The following is a 17,039-nucleotide window of genomic DNA, read 5'->3' as shown; positions in this document are numbered from 1 at the left end:
AGGGCAAGACCTTTCATTAACGATTGTCAGCGGTATGTCAGTGGTAAATTTACTGGCTTCATTTAGAGGTTCGTTGGTGCCTAAGGAATTTTCGAGAAATTTTTTAAGATAATTCTAGAAAACCCTAATTTTTGTGTTTTTATAGGATTTGAGTGCAGCTTTTAGTTCGAAATAGTTTATAAGAGAGTTCGGATGATTGGTATCTTGTTGTGAAACTGAGGATGAATAATGAAAGGGCGAAGGAAGAAAAGAGTATATATGGTTAGGTCCAGATTTGTTGCAAAACTTTTATTTTAAATTTTCTGCCAGAATCTTGGCTGTCTCTTAATTGTCAAGGATAACCTTTCGATTAAAAAAGAGATTGGATATTTTAAGGTTATTTTTTGTTAACATTTTTTTTTCCAAACTGGACTTGGACTAGTATTTGATGTACATAAAGTTTTCTTACTTAATTAAATATCGTGTCTAAATTTGGCAAAAGATGAAGTAAAAATATACAGAGAGCAGAAAAAATGAATAAATGCGAGAGAAAGAGAGAAATTCTATTCATCATGTATGCTGTGATTAGATTTGACATCAGAAGATTTATCAGAGGATGCACTTATATATACTCTTGTAAGTCGGAGATAGGCTGTTCTTTTAACTTTTTTAAGATTCTAGTGATACGGTTTTTTAGTGATCTTTTCCTTGTACCTATGTAGAGCTGCAATAAGTCCTTTTGAATACCATCTATGTTGGAGGATTTTTAAGCTTCTTGTAGTGGGGTGATACATACAAAAGAGTTCTCAAGAAATGTAATAAGTTGCGTGGAATTGAGTGTAAAATTAGTCGGATTATCTTTGTAAATCATTTCTATAGCGGAAATATAATAAGATTTCATCGAGTAATCCAATCAAAGATTAGATTTGGACATTTTTTGGCTGGTTTCAGTGGCATTGAAAATGTCGAAGGAGGAAAAGAACTTAATAGCGCAAGAATACCGGATGAAGATAGATGGTAGGAGTATCATGAGGACTGTCATTGAAGTGTCCCCTTTTTGTCCTACTGCCAACATGGGCTTTGAATTAGTACGACGAGAGATGGATAAATCCATAATGGCAGCCAGGATGGATATGCAGTTAACAGAGATGGACTCAATTTCCGAAGATAGAAATTCTTTTGATGAAGTTAAGGCTTCAGGATTAAGGACTCCTTAGAGCCAGCTGAAAATGAAGAAGAGGGAGGAGCATTAGCTGCACTGAGTGTGTGATCTGGTCAACTGGAGACTTTGCAATCAGACTCCACGGTACGACCCGTAAGCTTACAAAGAAAACACTATAGTCTGTCAGAGAATAAAAATATTTTAAAGGATGTATTTTCATGGTTAACTAACAGAGAAGATTGCACTTCGAAGTTCACCTTGTCAGCTATTTCAAATGTTACCCTAGGAAAACTCATGATATATGCCTATTGATCATCTGATGTTCCGTATTTTTTAGGGACTGCTCGATTAGGAATGCGGGATGGAAGGAGATACATTTGAAATAAGGATTCTTTTGGTCGCAGAAAGAAGCCTGCAGATAAAGATGACGGTGGAATTAATTATGACGTTCGGTGTATTAGTTGATCAACGATGTCGGTAGAAGTGAGGAAAATGCAGATTCGATTATTCGAAATGCGAGATGTAAAAGTAATATTTTTTGGATAAACTATTTCACCAATTTCTTTAATATATTTAAATAAAACAGTATTCAAAATGGAGTGCATGACAATAACTTGTTCCCTTTTAGAAAACGAACGGGGAGGAGGTCTAGAGACTGCGTCAACGACATATGATTTTGGGTTGGAATTGAAGTTGTTTTGTGTAAATGTAAATATTAAATTGCTGTTCATGATGTGTAGTCCTGGTTACCCAGACCGTAACACAATACCTAAATGTGAGTACCTAATGGATCCTCTTCCAAACTGGAAAGAAAGAAAAAAAGGATCTCACCTATTTCTTAGGATTTTCAATGGTTTTCTTTAATTACCACAATATAGCCGCAATTAAATTCGACTATTGAAATATAAAACCAAATTTGATACTCGTTTTCTTATCACATTGCAATTAAAGAACTTCGCTTCGTATTGTTAACTCGTCGATGAATTACTTTACCTGTTTAACACTGTTTAAATCTTTTTTAAATCCGTGAGGAACTTTAAAAAGGGTGCTTAACCTTTGACAGTTATTTGACGTTTTTTGAATCGATTATTTGAAGCTTTATTTATAAACTTCAACATTTTATTAAAAAAACAGTTTGAAAAAGTACTTTTTAGCTTCTAAACATTTATACTACTTTTGATATTTTTCATGTCATACGGCTGTACGTAGGCTCAATGAAAAGCTGGTGTAAAAGCACATTTAAAAAAAAGCAGAAATTTCCATAACCAACAACAAGAAACAAGCTGAGAAATTGCAGCGGACAGATCTCCCTTGCATTTTTCTGTGGCGATATTTTACGAGTACCATTATTTTAATGTTTCAGAACTAATTTACTTCTTCACTGTGTATACCATATATAAATCGAATTATAAAATTTAGATATTCTTTTACAATGTGTTCAATTTTCAGCTCTTAATGTTAATAAACAATGAAAATATTGGCAATTTCTTAAATAAGAAAAAAAATGCTATTTGATTTCCTCTGGGCCATAGAAGGTTTTGGTTTTTTTTTAAATGTCTTTTTTTTATTAGCTTTATATTGAGCCTACATACAAGTGTATGACATAAAAAAGTCAAAGTTATTAGAAATTTTTATATGCTAAAAATTTGTTATTCTTCAAACTGATTTTTAAAAACAAATTTAATATAATCTTGATGTTTTTTTTTTAATAATTTAAAACGAAGCCATAAATCGATATCTATTTACAAAATAACCCTAGAGTGACTGTTTGGACAAGTACAGTTGTTTAAATAATCGGTCTCCTGGATAAACAAATTGAATAACTCATAAACTGTATGGTCGTTCTGTATGATATTTAGCACACTTTAAAAACTCATTAACTGCCATAATTTTAAATAGTTATTACATATCGTTATGCAGAAAAGAAAGTTATTTATATTTATATTATTTATATTTATATTAACATTTATAAATTTTACTTTAAAAATAAGGGTTTTTAAATTATCTCGGTCAATTCTTTATGTATTTTAATTATAAAAATATCAATATTAGAGAACATTTTATGATCTATAACTTTTATTTTAACCATATATCTCTAACATGAATAAGAAACGTTTTATGCTCATAAACTTTTTTCACTTTTTACGATTGTTTAATAAAAAAGCAAAGCAAAATTAGCTGAAGTCTTCACATAATTGTCATCAGCTACCCCTCATATACCTTTTAGAGACTTTAAATACCTGTTTAAGATTTTTTCAGCTTTTTTAGAGTTTTAAATCATAAAAAGTTATGTAATTTTTGAGAGTATCCAAATTAAAATACATGAAACTATTAACCGAAATAGTTGCAAAAAAAACCTTATTTTTGCAGTTGTTTATAAATTATAATAACTCTTTTTTGGGCAAGGACATGTACCATAGCTCCTTGAAATTATGGAAATTATTAAGTTATTAAAGTGAGCTAAATATCAATCAGAGCAAATAGTTTATAGGTTATTTAATCTGTTTATAAACATTTATAATAACGTTGATATCGTTTATGCCACAAACTTATTTAGAGGCTTATGAAAACCTGGTGAAAAACACACTTTCTAAAAAAAACAGAATCTTTTATGACCATTACTAGGCAAGAGAGCATTTTATATTTAAAACCAAAGCATTTTATTCTTAAAATCATACTTCCATTGTCTATTAACAGTAAGAGCTGAAAATTGAAGGGACCCTAAACGAAGATCTGAATTGTGCGTTCCAACTTACATATGGCATATGCGGTAAAGAAGTAAAAATTTATAACCCGTTAAAATGATGGTATTCGTAAAATACCGCTTCGGAAAAGTAGAATGGAGAACCATTTGAGCTCGGTTTTTTTTTAGATTTGAACTTTTTCAAAATGAAGCGCGATTGCAAAATTTGCAATATCTTGGCTTCTGTGGCACGTAAAACATAATTTTTTTTTAAACTGGGATAGATCAACAAAAAGTTGTTTACATAATCGCTTTCTACGATAAACAAATCCTCACTATTTTTATTAGTTACATTACATACCATTATGCAAAAACAAAGTTATTAAAATTTATAAATTTCTGCAAAATCAAGGGTTTCTTGCAACTATTTTGATGAATTCTTTATATATTTTAATTTAGAAAATCACAAATGGAAGAACTTTCTGAATCTACAATTTTTATTTTAACTATTTTTCTCTAACTGGATAAAAAACATTTATAGCCAAAATCACCTGTATGTCTTCACAGATTTATTATTAACTAACCCTCATATATCTTTTAGAACCTTCAAATATCTGTATAAAATTTTTACGTGAAACCAATAATTTTTTCCCAGATGGACCTTTGTATAAATTAGTTCTCCGATAAAGATGAACTTATTTCTACTTTTCAATACAATAACTAAAAACAGCTAAAGAAATACATATTTAAATATCTAATACTTTGTTTATGTTTATTAACTTGTTTATTCACTAATTTGTTTTTCCGAAGTTTATTATATCATAATTATAATACCAACGAAAACGTAAAATTCAAATTAATGCATCTCGAATATGACGCGTGCACCCTGGCGATAATAAAAAATGATGAATGAAAAAAAAAATTAAACATTTTTTCAAGTTAATTACGTAACGGAAACGGTGTAAAATAAAAGAATAAAAAAAAAGTTTCTATTTACTTACCAGAGTGTAATATCCATCTTTGACAAGCCGAAGGATTTTTGTCGGAAATCTGAACATTCTTAATCCATGAATATTGTATGGTGATAAACCACATTTGTAATAACAACAAATATTTCCGGCCATCTGTAAAAAACCATTTATTTATTATGGAAGTAACATTATTTTAATTTAAAATCACTTTTTTCAAATATTATCTAATGTATGTAATATCCGGTAAAATTTATTTCTAAATACCTAATTTGTTTTCTCATACAATGTTTTTTTATGTTTTAAACACATATAATTAAAATGTTTTACTTACCTCGGACCAAATTTTTGTAATACACTTCCAAATAAAATAAAATATTTAAATTCTTTAAACTTATTTAGATATAGGAAGACTTAGAAACCACAGTACGTTTATGTACAATTTTAGTTGACACCATATTTACTAGTTGATAGTAATAACTCTATTTTAAATGAATATCTTAAGTGATTCAAGGTCTGTTTTTTGTAACATTTTTAGTTTAACAAGTAAACCTGTTGCTACTATGTCAGTGAAATATTGCAACGCTGGTGAATTTAATTCAGTGGATCAAAAATGGACGTTTAGTTTAGTCCTTAACTTTTTCACATAGCACCATCTAGTATAATGTATATCAAACAAACAATGGTATATTAAAATCTATTGAGACAGAAAGAGTGGTGACATCTAGTGACTGTCTCAATTAGAATCAAACAAATTTATACATTGCGTTGGCTAACTAGTCCTATTTAAACAATGGTTACGGTTTTATCGGGCCACAGAATAAATAACAATTGTTAAATAACAATGTTAAATAAATAGATAACCATTATTGTTTTTTATTCTGTGACCGGGCCATCGCTATGGCAAAAGTGAGCAAAACCAATGCAAAATGCAAAATAGTGACTTATAAGTCACTAGATAGAGTTCAAGATTTTAGTAACATCTCTAACTATTAGCCACCTCTACAAATACGTCATTGATATAACATGTTTAATTGTCAACTGGAAAACGTCAAATTGGTTAAAACTACACACTTAAATGTTTGGCATTGAACATTAAAGTAATATTGATTTAATTATTTATTTTTGTAATACGTAATAGGTATACATTATTAATATTATCTAAAATTCTCAACGATATGGACAACTTAAGGTAGGAAATTAATCTATATATGTAATTTAAACATTACAAAACGTCAATTTTTAGGCTCTATTTAGCTACCTACAATGTAGGTACTAGTTCCCCAGATCAAGATTTAAGGGAGTTATTATCCATAACTGACAAGAAAAGTGATGCACGTCCCGATTTTTTCGCACTATCTTTTCAAGAGGTAAAGGCACAACCACAGAATATGCTAATGGATACATTATTTGATGATCCATGGACTTTTGCTATTAAAGAACTCCTCCAGAGAGATTACATTAAACTAAAATCTCTCAGATTGCAAGGGCTTCTATTAATAGTGTTTTCCCTAAGGAAGCATCTTTTGAATATTAGAGAAATTGATTCAGAGTATACACGAACTGGTTTAGGAGGAATGTGGGTAAGTATCTTAAAATTACTTTATAAAAATCCAATTTAATCCCAGAAATAATTCCATATATATATATATATATATATATATATATATATATATATATATATATATATATATATATATATATCTGTAAAATTTCATTGCTGTTTCTTAAATGATAGAATTTAATGTTTTTACTATTAAATGAAAATGCACCACCAGTGTATACTATAAAATTCATAACTCGTTTCCATTTATTTTTATGGAACAAAAATCAAAATACTAGGCCATACAGGTCAATTAGACAATTTATTATTAGAACAGTACTAAAGTTCATATTGATTTTGACAGCCTCAATAAAAATGTTTACATTATCAAGACAAATGTAAACAGTTTAAATCAAGAATATTACAGTATAACTTTACTATTGAAATATATAAATTAAACTATACTGTTATAGTATGTAGTTGATTGTAACAAACATATTTGTTGTGTATACTGCATGTGTGACATACAGATTCTGCATCTTGTATATAATATGCTTTTAAAAGAAAGTTTGTATATTTGCCCCAACATTTCATTGTTTAATTAATAAAATAATATACTTTTCAGTGCCTAAATACTAGTAAACCATAGAATAATTTCAATTTTGAATTGGTCACTTAAGCACAATTTAGTCACCTTAGTCATCTATAAAATTTTACACATTTTGTTGACCAATTGAAAAAAATTCTTAAGAATATCAGTGGAACACATTTCTGTATAGTTGTGTTCCGAAATCATTTAAGGAACCGAGTACATAACCAAACCATGAATATAAGTTTTACACATATACCTTTAATCAGAATTGTAATCATCAGAACTAGAGTCTCTGTTCAAATTTGGGTTGAATAACAATTGAGGCAGTTATAGGATCTATTATGGAGCATTCATTTTCTTTGTCGAAAACATGGGAAATACAATTAATATTTCAAATCTTACTATCAAACTTGTTGACTGCTTGGAATATGTTCTACTGCTCAATATCGGTGACTACCTAATTCCATTTCCTTAAGCATGTCTTTATTATTTCCCAAACCATTTCTATGGGATTAAAAACACAGGAATAAGGTGGCAAGTCTAAAATAGTATGTCTTGTGTCTTACATAGTTTGTCAAGTATGTATTCTTTGTTAAAAATGTGGCACTTTACAATGTTTAATAAATCTTTCTTTAAAAGGACTCATTTATATAATAGGCATTGGTTATGTCCAAAAAAGGAGGGCTAAAAAGAACTACAGTGTTAAAGAGGTTTTATTACTAAATATTAAATAAATTAAATACTGAATAAACTTAAACTTAACATAATTTAATCAATTTGATTTATTAACATTTATGGTGATGTTTGCATTTGCATGTTGCTGTAAAGTGAATAATAATACCTCTTATTCACTGTATGATGTCACCCAATGAAAATGCTTTTATTCAGTATCTGATACTTCACTATCAGAGTCATCATTATCTGCATTATCTATGCGAATAATTAGAGGTCGCACCTCATCCACAACTTGCTCAGTTTAACAGGACTGACCAATTATATCTTCCGTATATCTAACACAATTTTGCCATTGTTCCATCTTTATTTGTTCTAGTGATTCTTTCCACAAACTAAGAATGCTCACCTATAAAAATACTATGCTTGTCATAGTATTTCTTTGCTTTACCCCAAACCAACTTAATTGCATTGTAGTGGCAATAGTAGGGCGGCAGTCAAAGAACTTCCTGGTCATATTTAAGAGCCTTGGTTGATGACAAATTTTTTTTTTAATTATGTAGGCTTCACATCTTTTCAGTAAATCAACTTTTTATTTATATGTCAGTGTAATAAATTTTTTTTCTGTTAACCACGCCTTTAGTTTCTCTTTTGTCCGCTTGAAGAAAATTTCTCTTCTATTTTTGAGTCATAGCATCTACAGCACTATTATGGATGGTCAATTAAATTTTTTTAACCAATTTTCTTCAAATTATTCTTCAAAAATATTTACCTTCATATTTCCGTAGTACTCGTCTATATTTTTACTCTTTTTGGATGGAAAAATTAAATTGGCGTTGGAAGTACAGCCTCATCGTTTTCGACATGTATAACATATCTTTTACCAGTACCAGAACTGCTAGAATGATAACATTTCATGGTGCGATCTTGCCAGGATGATTTTGTCATATATCCTTTATAGTACAAGCTGTAGAGACAAAAATGAATGATTTTGAACATCAAATAATGAATTTTTGAAACCAGCACAGCTTTATGAATTGCATTGCCTGAAGTAACCATGAAGTGTTTACAACTCCAAATTGTTGGTTATAATTTTTTTATGGCAGTTTTAAGGTGTAAAGAACAGTGTTTGTTTTATTATTTTTATTTTTATTGTATCAAATTAACATTTTAAGCTAAAACGAGTAGAATATTATTAAGGTACATAAAAGAATTTTACATTTTTGGGCCAATAGTTTAGGCAAAATCAATGATTGAAGGTCCAAAAATGTTAATTTTTCTCTATTCTTAGTTTGTGAAATAATAACTTTTGTAAAAATTTTTTTTTATGCAAAAATCATTAAATTTTAGCTCTTTTAATTGTAAATTTTTTTTGTAAAAAGATAGAGATCTAATTTTAGATCTAGAGATCTTTTTTTGGTCGATTATATTTTCATATAGACTTAAAAAATATTTGATTAAAAAATGTTTCAACCCCTTATTTATTGCTTTGAAGTAGGGGCAACTTTAGCGTTATAAATTAATTAAGCTCCCTATACATTACACACATTTTTAACTTATTGATTCTTAATTTGTTAAAAAAAAACATAAGTAAAGTTGACTGATTTTTTTTTCGATCAGTCGAATTAACTCAGTGGTGGGGAATTCTTCTCCTATCGGCCCGGCGAGAAAAATTTCCGAACTTAAAATCCCCGGCGCTCGGAAAAATTTATCATATCTCTGTTAATATGAACCAATTTCGCTCTTTTTTTATCTGTGGTAGCGGAAAATTTTGAAAATTTTCTCAGCTCAACCAACACACTGAGGTCCATCCTGCCCAAAACCAAACCCAACAATACACAAGAAAGATTAAAAACTGCATCTATAAAATACCCTGTGAATGCAACCATTTCTACGTGGAAAAATCACAAGACCATGAAGTGGTATGATAAACAATTGATAAACAATTATGAAACATACATCAAGAACAGATACTTCGATAAATTTCAGATATGTGAACATATCTGGGACAACGAGCACAGACCACCACAGATAAATGCATCAATAATCACGAAAGAAACAGACATGAAAAAGAGAAAAGTCAAAGAAGCAGTCCTCATCCTATTCAACGAAAAAAAAAATGAGTAGCAAACCCATCAACAGAATGCAGCAGGCTTTGGTTGCGAATACTAAAAGAAGAAGTCAACAAAAGAATATACCAACTTCATCAATCTTCTTCTTCAGGTTCCTTCTCCTATCAGAGGTTGGAAATCATCATCGCTATTTTAATTTTATTGGCCGCGCTTCTGAATAATTCTAATGAGCTGCAACCGAACCACTCTCTCAAATTTCTTAGCCAGGATATTTTGCGTCGTCCAGGGTTTCTCTTCCCTTGTATCTTCCCTTGCATAATTAATCTAAATAATACGTACTTCTCGCCCCTCATTATATGACCCAGATATTGAATCTTTCTAATTTTAACAGTGTTTATGACTTCACAGTCTTTCTTCATTCTTTGTATATATATATATATATATATATATATATATATATATATATATATATATATATATATATATATATATATATATATTAAACTCTTAAATAATGGGGAAATCTGCAAGAAATACTCTAATGTGTATCAATTGTTTCGCCGAACGTTTTCGCCAAAGAGAATTAATTTGGCTTCTTCAGGGCTGAAAGAGAATAAAATATAATTAGCTACCATATATTATCTATTAAAACATTATTCATCTTACCGTAACTTAGAATTGTAGAGTTAGAATATTAAAAAACTTTGCTAGTAACATAGTGGTGTTTTTTGTTACTATGTGCAAAAAAAGTTTTTTTTATAAGGATTGAAATGTATGGTAGCTTCGAACTTGACACGTAAAGGCTTACCCAAGGTTAATCGAAAAAAAAATATATATATATATATATATATATATATATATATATATAATCGAACACCTCTCTACACTAAGGTGTGAGGTAAATACAAATACAGGTTACAGATATACATTACATCTCAAATCCAATGAAAATACAGAATTTTTTTTTATTCTATTCTGTGCACGAATTTTGTCCATTCTTTCTTGTTTTTTGCCTTATTTTGAGGTTCTGACCATTCCATTCCCCTACTTTTCAAAATCTGCCCTACTTCGTCATCACAGGTTTTCCGTGGTCTCCCTCTGGTTTTAAAACTTTTCACTTTAGCCTTCCAGACTTGCTTAACGGGTCGGTTGTCGCTCATTCGGCACAAATGACCAAACCATTTTATTTGTTGTGTTTCAATAGCATGTAGTACAGATTCTGTGCCCAGTTCTTCTCTAACATCTTCATTTCTTATTTTGTCTCGTCGTGTTATTCCTTTGACTCGTCTTAGATATTTCATATTAATGGCTTGTATCTTGCTTTTTAATTGCTTTGTTAAAACACAGCTCTCGCTTCCATATATCAAGATTGGTCGGAATACTGTCTTATAAACTGTCATTTTGGTTCTTCTGCTGATTTCCGGTTTACCTATGAATGCTCTACTAAGATTATGGTACACTTTTGAAGCACTACTTATTCTTTCTGTTATTTCATTCTGCGTGGTACCTTATCTGTCTATTGTAACCCCTAGGTATTTGAATGCATCTACTTGTTCTATGAGTTGTTGGTTAATTTCTATGTTAACATTTTGGTTAGTTTTTGCTATTAGCATCACCTTGGTTTTCTTAACGTTAATCTTCATGTTTCTAATTGCCAGCTCATTATTCCAGCTATCTATATTTTTCTGGAGGTCCCTTTCGTTGGAAGCGCATAACATGAGATCATCTGCGAATGCACACTCAGCTATACCAACCGGTCGTAGTTTACTATATCCGGCATGTACTTTGTGTATACTTGCTTTTGTTTCCTTAATTATGTCGTCAATAATCAATATGAACATTGTGGGGCTCATAACACCTCCTTGTCTTAGACCCTCCTTTATTGCAAACATATCTGATTCCAAGTTATCCTTACATACATAACTCTTGTTATTTTGATACAGACTTTTGATAGCACCTGTTAGTTGATGGTCAATATTTCTATTTTGCAGACTTTTCCTAACTGCTTCCTGGGACACTCTGTCAGATGCTTTCTCAATATCTAGAAAAGCCATATATATTTCTGTGTTCTTTATTCTAGCTTTCTCAATTATTTGTTTCAACGTAAATATATGGTCTTGCGTACTGTGTCCCTTCCTAAACCCACTTTGTATTTCATCCAGATGTGGTTCAACGATGTGTCTTAATTTCTTTTCTAGGATGCTTTCATATATTTTGGAGACGATACTAAGTAGATTAATTCCTCTATAATTTTCACAAGAACTTGGGTCTCACCTGTCTCACTTTACGTTTCACCTGTTTCATCGTTGTTTCTTTACCTTTTCTTAGCGTCTTTAGTGCCTTGTAAAACAATTTTTGGTTACCCCGGCTATCTGCCTCCATCTTCATTCCAAACTCATCCCAGGCTTCCTTCTTCTTCTTCAGCACCATTTCTTTCACCACCTTTCTTTGTCGTTTATATTCTTCGTAACTAGTTTCTGTTTTCTTGTTTAAATATATTTTCCATTTCTGTTTTTTATATTTTATTTGGGCTTTTAATTCATCGTCCTACCATCGTGTTTGCTTCTTATTTCTATTTACATGGTTTATTCCACACGTTTCTTTTGCTGTCGTCACGATGGTTTCTTTAAATTGTTTCCAAGTTTTCTGTAAGTTGTCAGTACTATGTGCATTAGTTAATTTGGCTAGTTTTTCTTCTATTTTACTTTTGAACATGGCCACGACTTTTTGGTCATTTAGTTTATAGTTTTGGATATTCTCATTCACTTTATTATTTTTCGTTCTTTGTTTAGTGGTTTTAGGGGTTTTTTGGGGTAATCTTATCTTTGCCATTACCAGATAGTGGTCACTATAGATTTCCGGGCCTCTTTTAACTCTGACATCAGTGACCTCTTTCCTAAATTCTCTATTAATGAGAACATAATCAAGAATTGATTTTTCATTTCTGCTCCTGACTTCTCTCGTGAACTTGTGTATATCTTTGTGTTCAAAAAATGTGTTGGTGATAATCAAATTATTCTCCATGCAAAAGTCTATCATCCTTCTTCCATTATCGTTTCTTGTATCTTCCCCCTACATACCCAAAATATCTATGTTATCATCGTCTCTTTTACCAACTCTGCTATTCATATCGCCTAGAATGACTATTCTACCTTTCACATTTTCTATAGCATCATTGAGCTCTTCCCAATATTCTTCTTTAACTTTCAATGGTTCGTCATAATTAGGGCCATATGTGACTAATATAGTTGTTATTTCTGAATTATCTAGTGTTATCTCTATCTTTAAATTTCTTTGTGATATAAATTTCCAATTTTTAACATATGACATATAGCTTGCTCTCATTAGGCATCCTACACCTTCTGCCGCTCTACTATCGGTACTGACTCCGCTGTACAAAAATACATGTTCTTTATCCAATTCATCCATTCCTTGACCTTTCTTTTTAGTTTCCGTGATCGCCAAAAAATCTAATTGTGCTTTGTCAAATTCATCTATTAATTCTTTCTCTTTTCCATTGAGGACATTACATTTGAGGATTACATTTTCTTTGTAACACCTCTATATTAGTTACTTTTTCAGTCCACGATATTCTGTGGATTCTCCTGTAGCACCACATCTCAAAGGGGTTTAATTTTTTGATTTCAGACTGTTTTATTGTCCACGCTTCCATGCCGTATAGTAAAGTAGAAAAAACGTAACAACGTAGCATTCTTGTGCGGATCTCTAGATTAAGGTTACGGTTGCAAAGTAAGTTCTTCAATTTTATGAACGTGTTTCTTGCCATTTCTATTCTAGATCTGATTTCTTTTGTTTGATCTCCATCTTCGGTTAGCCACGTTCCTAAATATTTATATGTTGTCACTCTTTCGATCGTTGTATTATTGATGATCAGGTTATCTACATTTTGTGGTTTTTTTGAGAATATCATTGATTTCGTTTTCTTGAGATTCATTTGCAATCCGTACCTTTCACATGCATTGTATACATGTTGTATTATGTACTGTAGATCTTCCATGTCACTAGCAAATATGACCGTATCGTCCGCATATCTAATATTATTAATGCTATTTCCGTTGACCAAAATACCTTCCACAATATCCAATAAAGCTGAAGAAATATCACTTCACTGTAGACTTTGAATAAGAGTGGTGAAAGTATGCACCCTTGTCGAACTCCTCTAAGTATACTTACTTCCTCTGTCTGTTCTCCTTCGACTCTTATTCTTGCTTTCTGATTTTGATACAGATTCGATATAATTTGTAGATCTCTACTATCTATGTTTTTGGTCTTAAGAATACTTAAAAGCTTTTAGCGGAATCATAGGAGGCTGCAAAACATCATCTACAATCTTAAATACAACACACATGCAACATACAGTACACATAAACACAAAATCTATTTTGCTCAATTTACTCACTCAACCACAATTACGACACAGTTTTTTATACAAACATATATCACAAAATACGTCATAATTTGATATTCCTAGGGTAAAAACACCACCCTCAGATTTTATACAGCCATTATATGCCTACAACTCTACCAGATAGAGGTACAGCGTGTCAATTTTGAAATGACATAACCAATAAAAAAGTTTTTTTATACATTTTTCAGAATTTGTATTATATTCTTTCTTGAAAACGATTTACAGAGTGAAAATCGAAATGTCAAAAATTTGTTGAAAGCGATTTACGGGGTGAAAATCGAAATGCCAAAAATTTGTTAATTAAAAATCTGATTTTCATTACAACCAATAATTGTTGCAAATATTTAAATTTATTTATTTTAATATTTAAACTAAAATGTAACTGTCATTACAATCAATTGTGGTTTAATCCAATATAAATACAATATTTCAATGAAAACAGGTTAACATGTTACGAAATTAATAAAAATACAAATACTCGTACTTAGTTCATGTGAGAAAAGGAACATATGACACATAATAGCTCTAGAAAATTTAAAACTATAGACAGACTTATTCCATATTATTATAGCAGTTTTTAAAATATAACTATTATATTGTTCTGAAGCTATTTTCTTGTGGCATTTTAAATTAATTACTATTTAACTGGGAATAAGCCACAATTAAAGGTTAAAATACGTTTATTGACGTTTCAATTTCCACTTCGGAAATCGTTCTCAAAATACAAACATTAGTAAATTAAACAAATTTTGTTTTTGTTACTTAGTGAAAAATTCTTCTAATAATTTAATTTTATCTGACTCATCTATATTGACAATTCAGACATACATTATACATTTTAAAGTAGACAACTTTAAAATGATATTGCCAATATTGTTGAGTTGCGTTCCTGGGACGACTTTACTTATAAGATAGTTCATTCGATTACATGAAATCAACTTTAACTTGAGAATATCCGTCAGAAAAGATCATAACATGTAATTCGTCTTTAAAAAGACAAATACATGCCATGATCACAGTAAAATTCTCCTGTTAGTGATTCCATAGTAAATTATGAGGGAAAAACCAGGAAAAAAACCTCATAATACTATCCCGACATGGTAAGTATTTGATCTTGCATTTAGTTTACCTTCAATAAATACCAAATTCCGATTTTATATGTTTGTTATTTAAAAAATATAATATAATGTCAGTAACATATAGAGAATACATCATTTATATTTTTTAAATAACAAACATATAAAATCGGAATTTGGTATTTATTGAAGGTAAACTAAATGCAAGATCAAATACTTACCATGTCGGGATAGTATTATGAGGTTTTTTTCCTGGTTTTTCCCTCATAATTTACTATGGAATCACTAACAGGAGAATTTTACTGTCATCATGGCATGTATTTGTCTTTTTAAAGACGAATTACATGTTATGATCTTTTCTGACGGATATTCTCAAGTTAAAGTTGATTTCATGTAATCGAATGAACTATCTTATAAGTAAAGTCGTCCCAGGAACGCAACTCAACAATATTGGCAATATCATTTTAAAGTCGTCTACTTTAAAATGTATAATGTATGTCTGAATTGTCAATATAGATGAGTCAGATAAAATTAAATTATTAGAAGAATTTTTCACTAAGTAACAAAAAACAAAATTTGTTTAATTTACTAATGTTTGTATTTTGAGAACGATTTCCGAAGTGGAAATTGAAACGTCAATAAACGTATTTTAACCTTTAATTGTGGCTTATTCCCAGTTAAATAGTAAATAACTATTATAATCACCAACTCCCAAGAGCAGTTCAAATTTTGTATATACATTATAATGAATTACTGTTATATTCTAGACGTAATAGGCAATATTTGTTTCATTATTGTACTAAAAAACATATTTGGATGTACTCCAAATAGATTTGAATTCACTCCAATATGTAGATACAAAACCAAATGCTACTTCATCATTTGTATGACTGACATTTTATCACATTTCTTGCTACTCGTTTTATTTTCGTTGGGTGCAGTTTTAATCATAGAAACTTTCTTTTTAATTACTTAGAATAAAGAACATAGTATTTTAAAGATTAGCAATGCTAAGTAGCTGGTTAAAATGTTTTTATCTTTTGCAATATCTAATAGCGTCATCCAGCAGAACAAGTTTTCTTTATTCTATAAATATAATTTATTAATTTATTTAAAGGTTGTCGTTGTAAATCTAGAACGAATTTGTAGACCAAAAGGATCGAAGGCAAAACATTAAGTGTTTAGTCTATTACTGATAAAACGAGGAATTTTTAATTAAAACTTATTTCTCAGAGTATGGAATTATTTCATCCCCTGGCTTAATATTTTTATCCAACGTGTCTCCTATTACAGGATTCTGCCTCTGAAACGTAGGTCTGGCTAATATTATATTATTATCTGATATTTAATTTGATTTTATAAAATTTCGGACTATGTATATGTAATTATATGGACCAAATTTCGAGAATAGAGAGGATATTTCAACAATAACTGTTGCAAATTTTCGAATTTCTTCTTAATCGTTGTACATCATGTAAACCCTGTCCCTGTTCGGAGTGTTGAGGTTGAATGGAATTTTAGATGCACAGATTTCTGATTTCATTGTATTTATAAACAGAACTGGTGAGGGGTGTATTATTTCTTTTGCGATTATGTTTACTTTATCTACTACAGATATGATTTTACCACTTTAATATTTTGAAACAGACAAGGAACAGCTTGTTATATTAAATTATAAATGATTGTTAATTTCCTATTCAGCAGTGTTTGATTTTTTAATTTTTGTACATTCGTATACAAGAAACAGCAATTTTTATGTTTAAAGTTATTTCCTAGCATAAGCAGTATTATATTTATTCATAAATGTTTCATGGTATTAGAAAGTTATACCAAAGAAACTTGTGATCTCCAAAATCGGCCTGC

At 30.1% G+C, this 17,039-nt stretch overlaps 1 protein-coding gene and 1 long non-coding RNA gene across 3 annotated transcripts in view; one reads left to right on the top strand and one right to left on the bottom strand.

Moving 5' to 3' along the window:
- Window positions 1-1,802: 1,802 nt before the first annotated feature.
- On the bottom strand, window positions 1,803-5,579 carry LOC140441427 (uncharacterized). The gene is made up of 3 exons (XR_011951004.1): window positions 5,127-5,579; window positions 4,826-4,948; window positions 1,803-1,944 (listed from the first exon to the last, which is right to left on the bottom strand). It is a non-coding gene; the product is annotated as an uncharacterized lncRNA (long non-coding RNA).
- Window positions 5,580-5,823: 244 nt separating this feature from the next.
- The window catches only part of LOC140441425 (phosphatidylinositol 4,5-bisphosphate 5-phosphatase A-like), a 73,871-nt gene continuing 62,655 nt past the window's right edge, over window positions 5,824-17,039 (top strand). The window contains exons 1-2 of one of the 2 annotated variants that reach the window (XM_072532151.1): window positions 5,824-5,984; window positions 6,039-6,375. In XM_072532151.1, the coding sequence (XP_072388252.1) occupies window positions 5,971-5,984; window positions 6,039-6,375 (351 nt within the window). In that variant the 5' untranslated portion in view covers window positions 5,824-5,970. The remainder of the gene's footprint in view (window positions 5,985-6,038; window positions 6,376-17,039) is intronic. The other variant, XM_072532150.1, reaches the window with a different exon arrangement.

This window comes from Diabrotica undecimpunctata, chromosome 5 (assembly GCF_040954645.1).
Source record: "Diabrotica undecimpunctata isolate CICGRU chromosome 5, icDiaUnde3, whole genome shotgun sequence".
Classification (NCBI taxonomy): Eukaryota; Metazoa; Arthropoda; class Insecta; order Coleoptera; family Chrysomelidae; genus Diabrotica; species Diabrotica undecimpunctata.
This window is presented reverse-complemented; position numbering and strand designations above follow the sequence as displayed.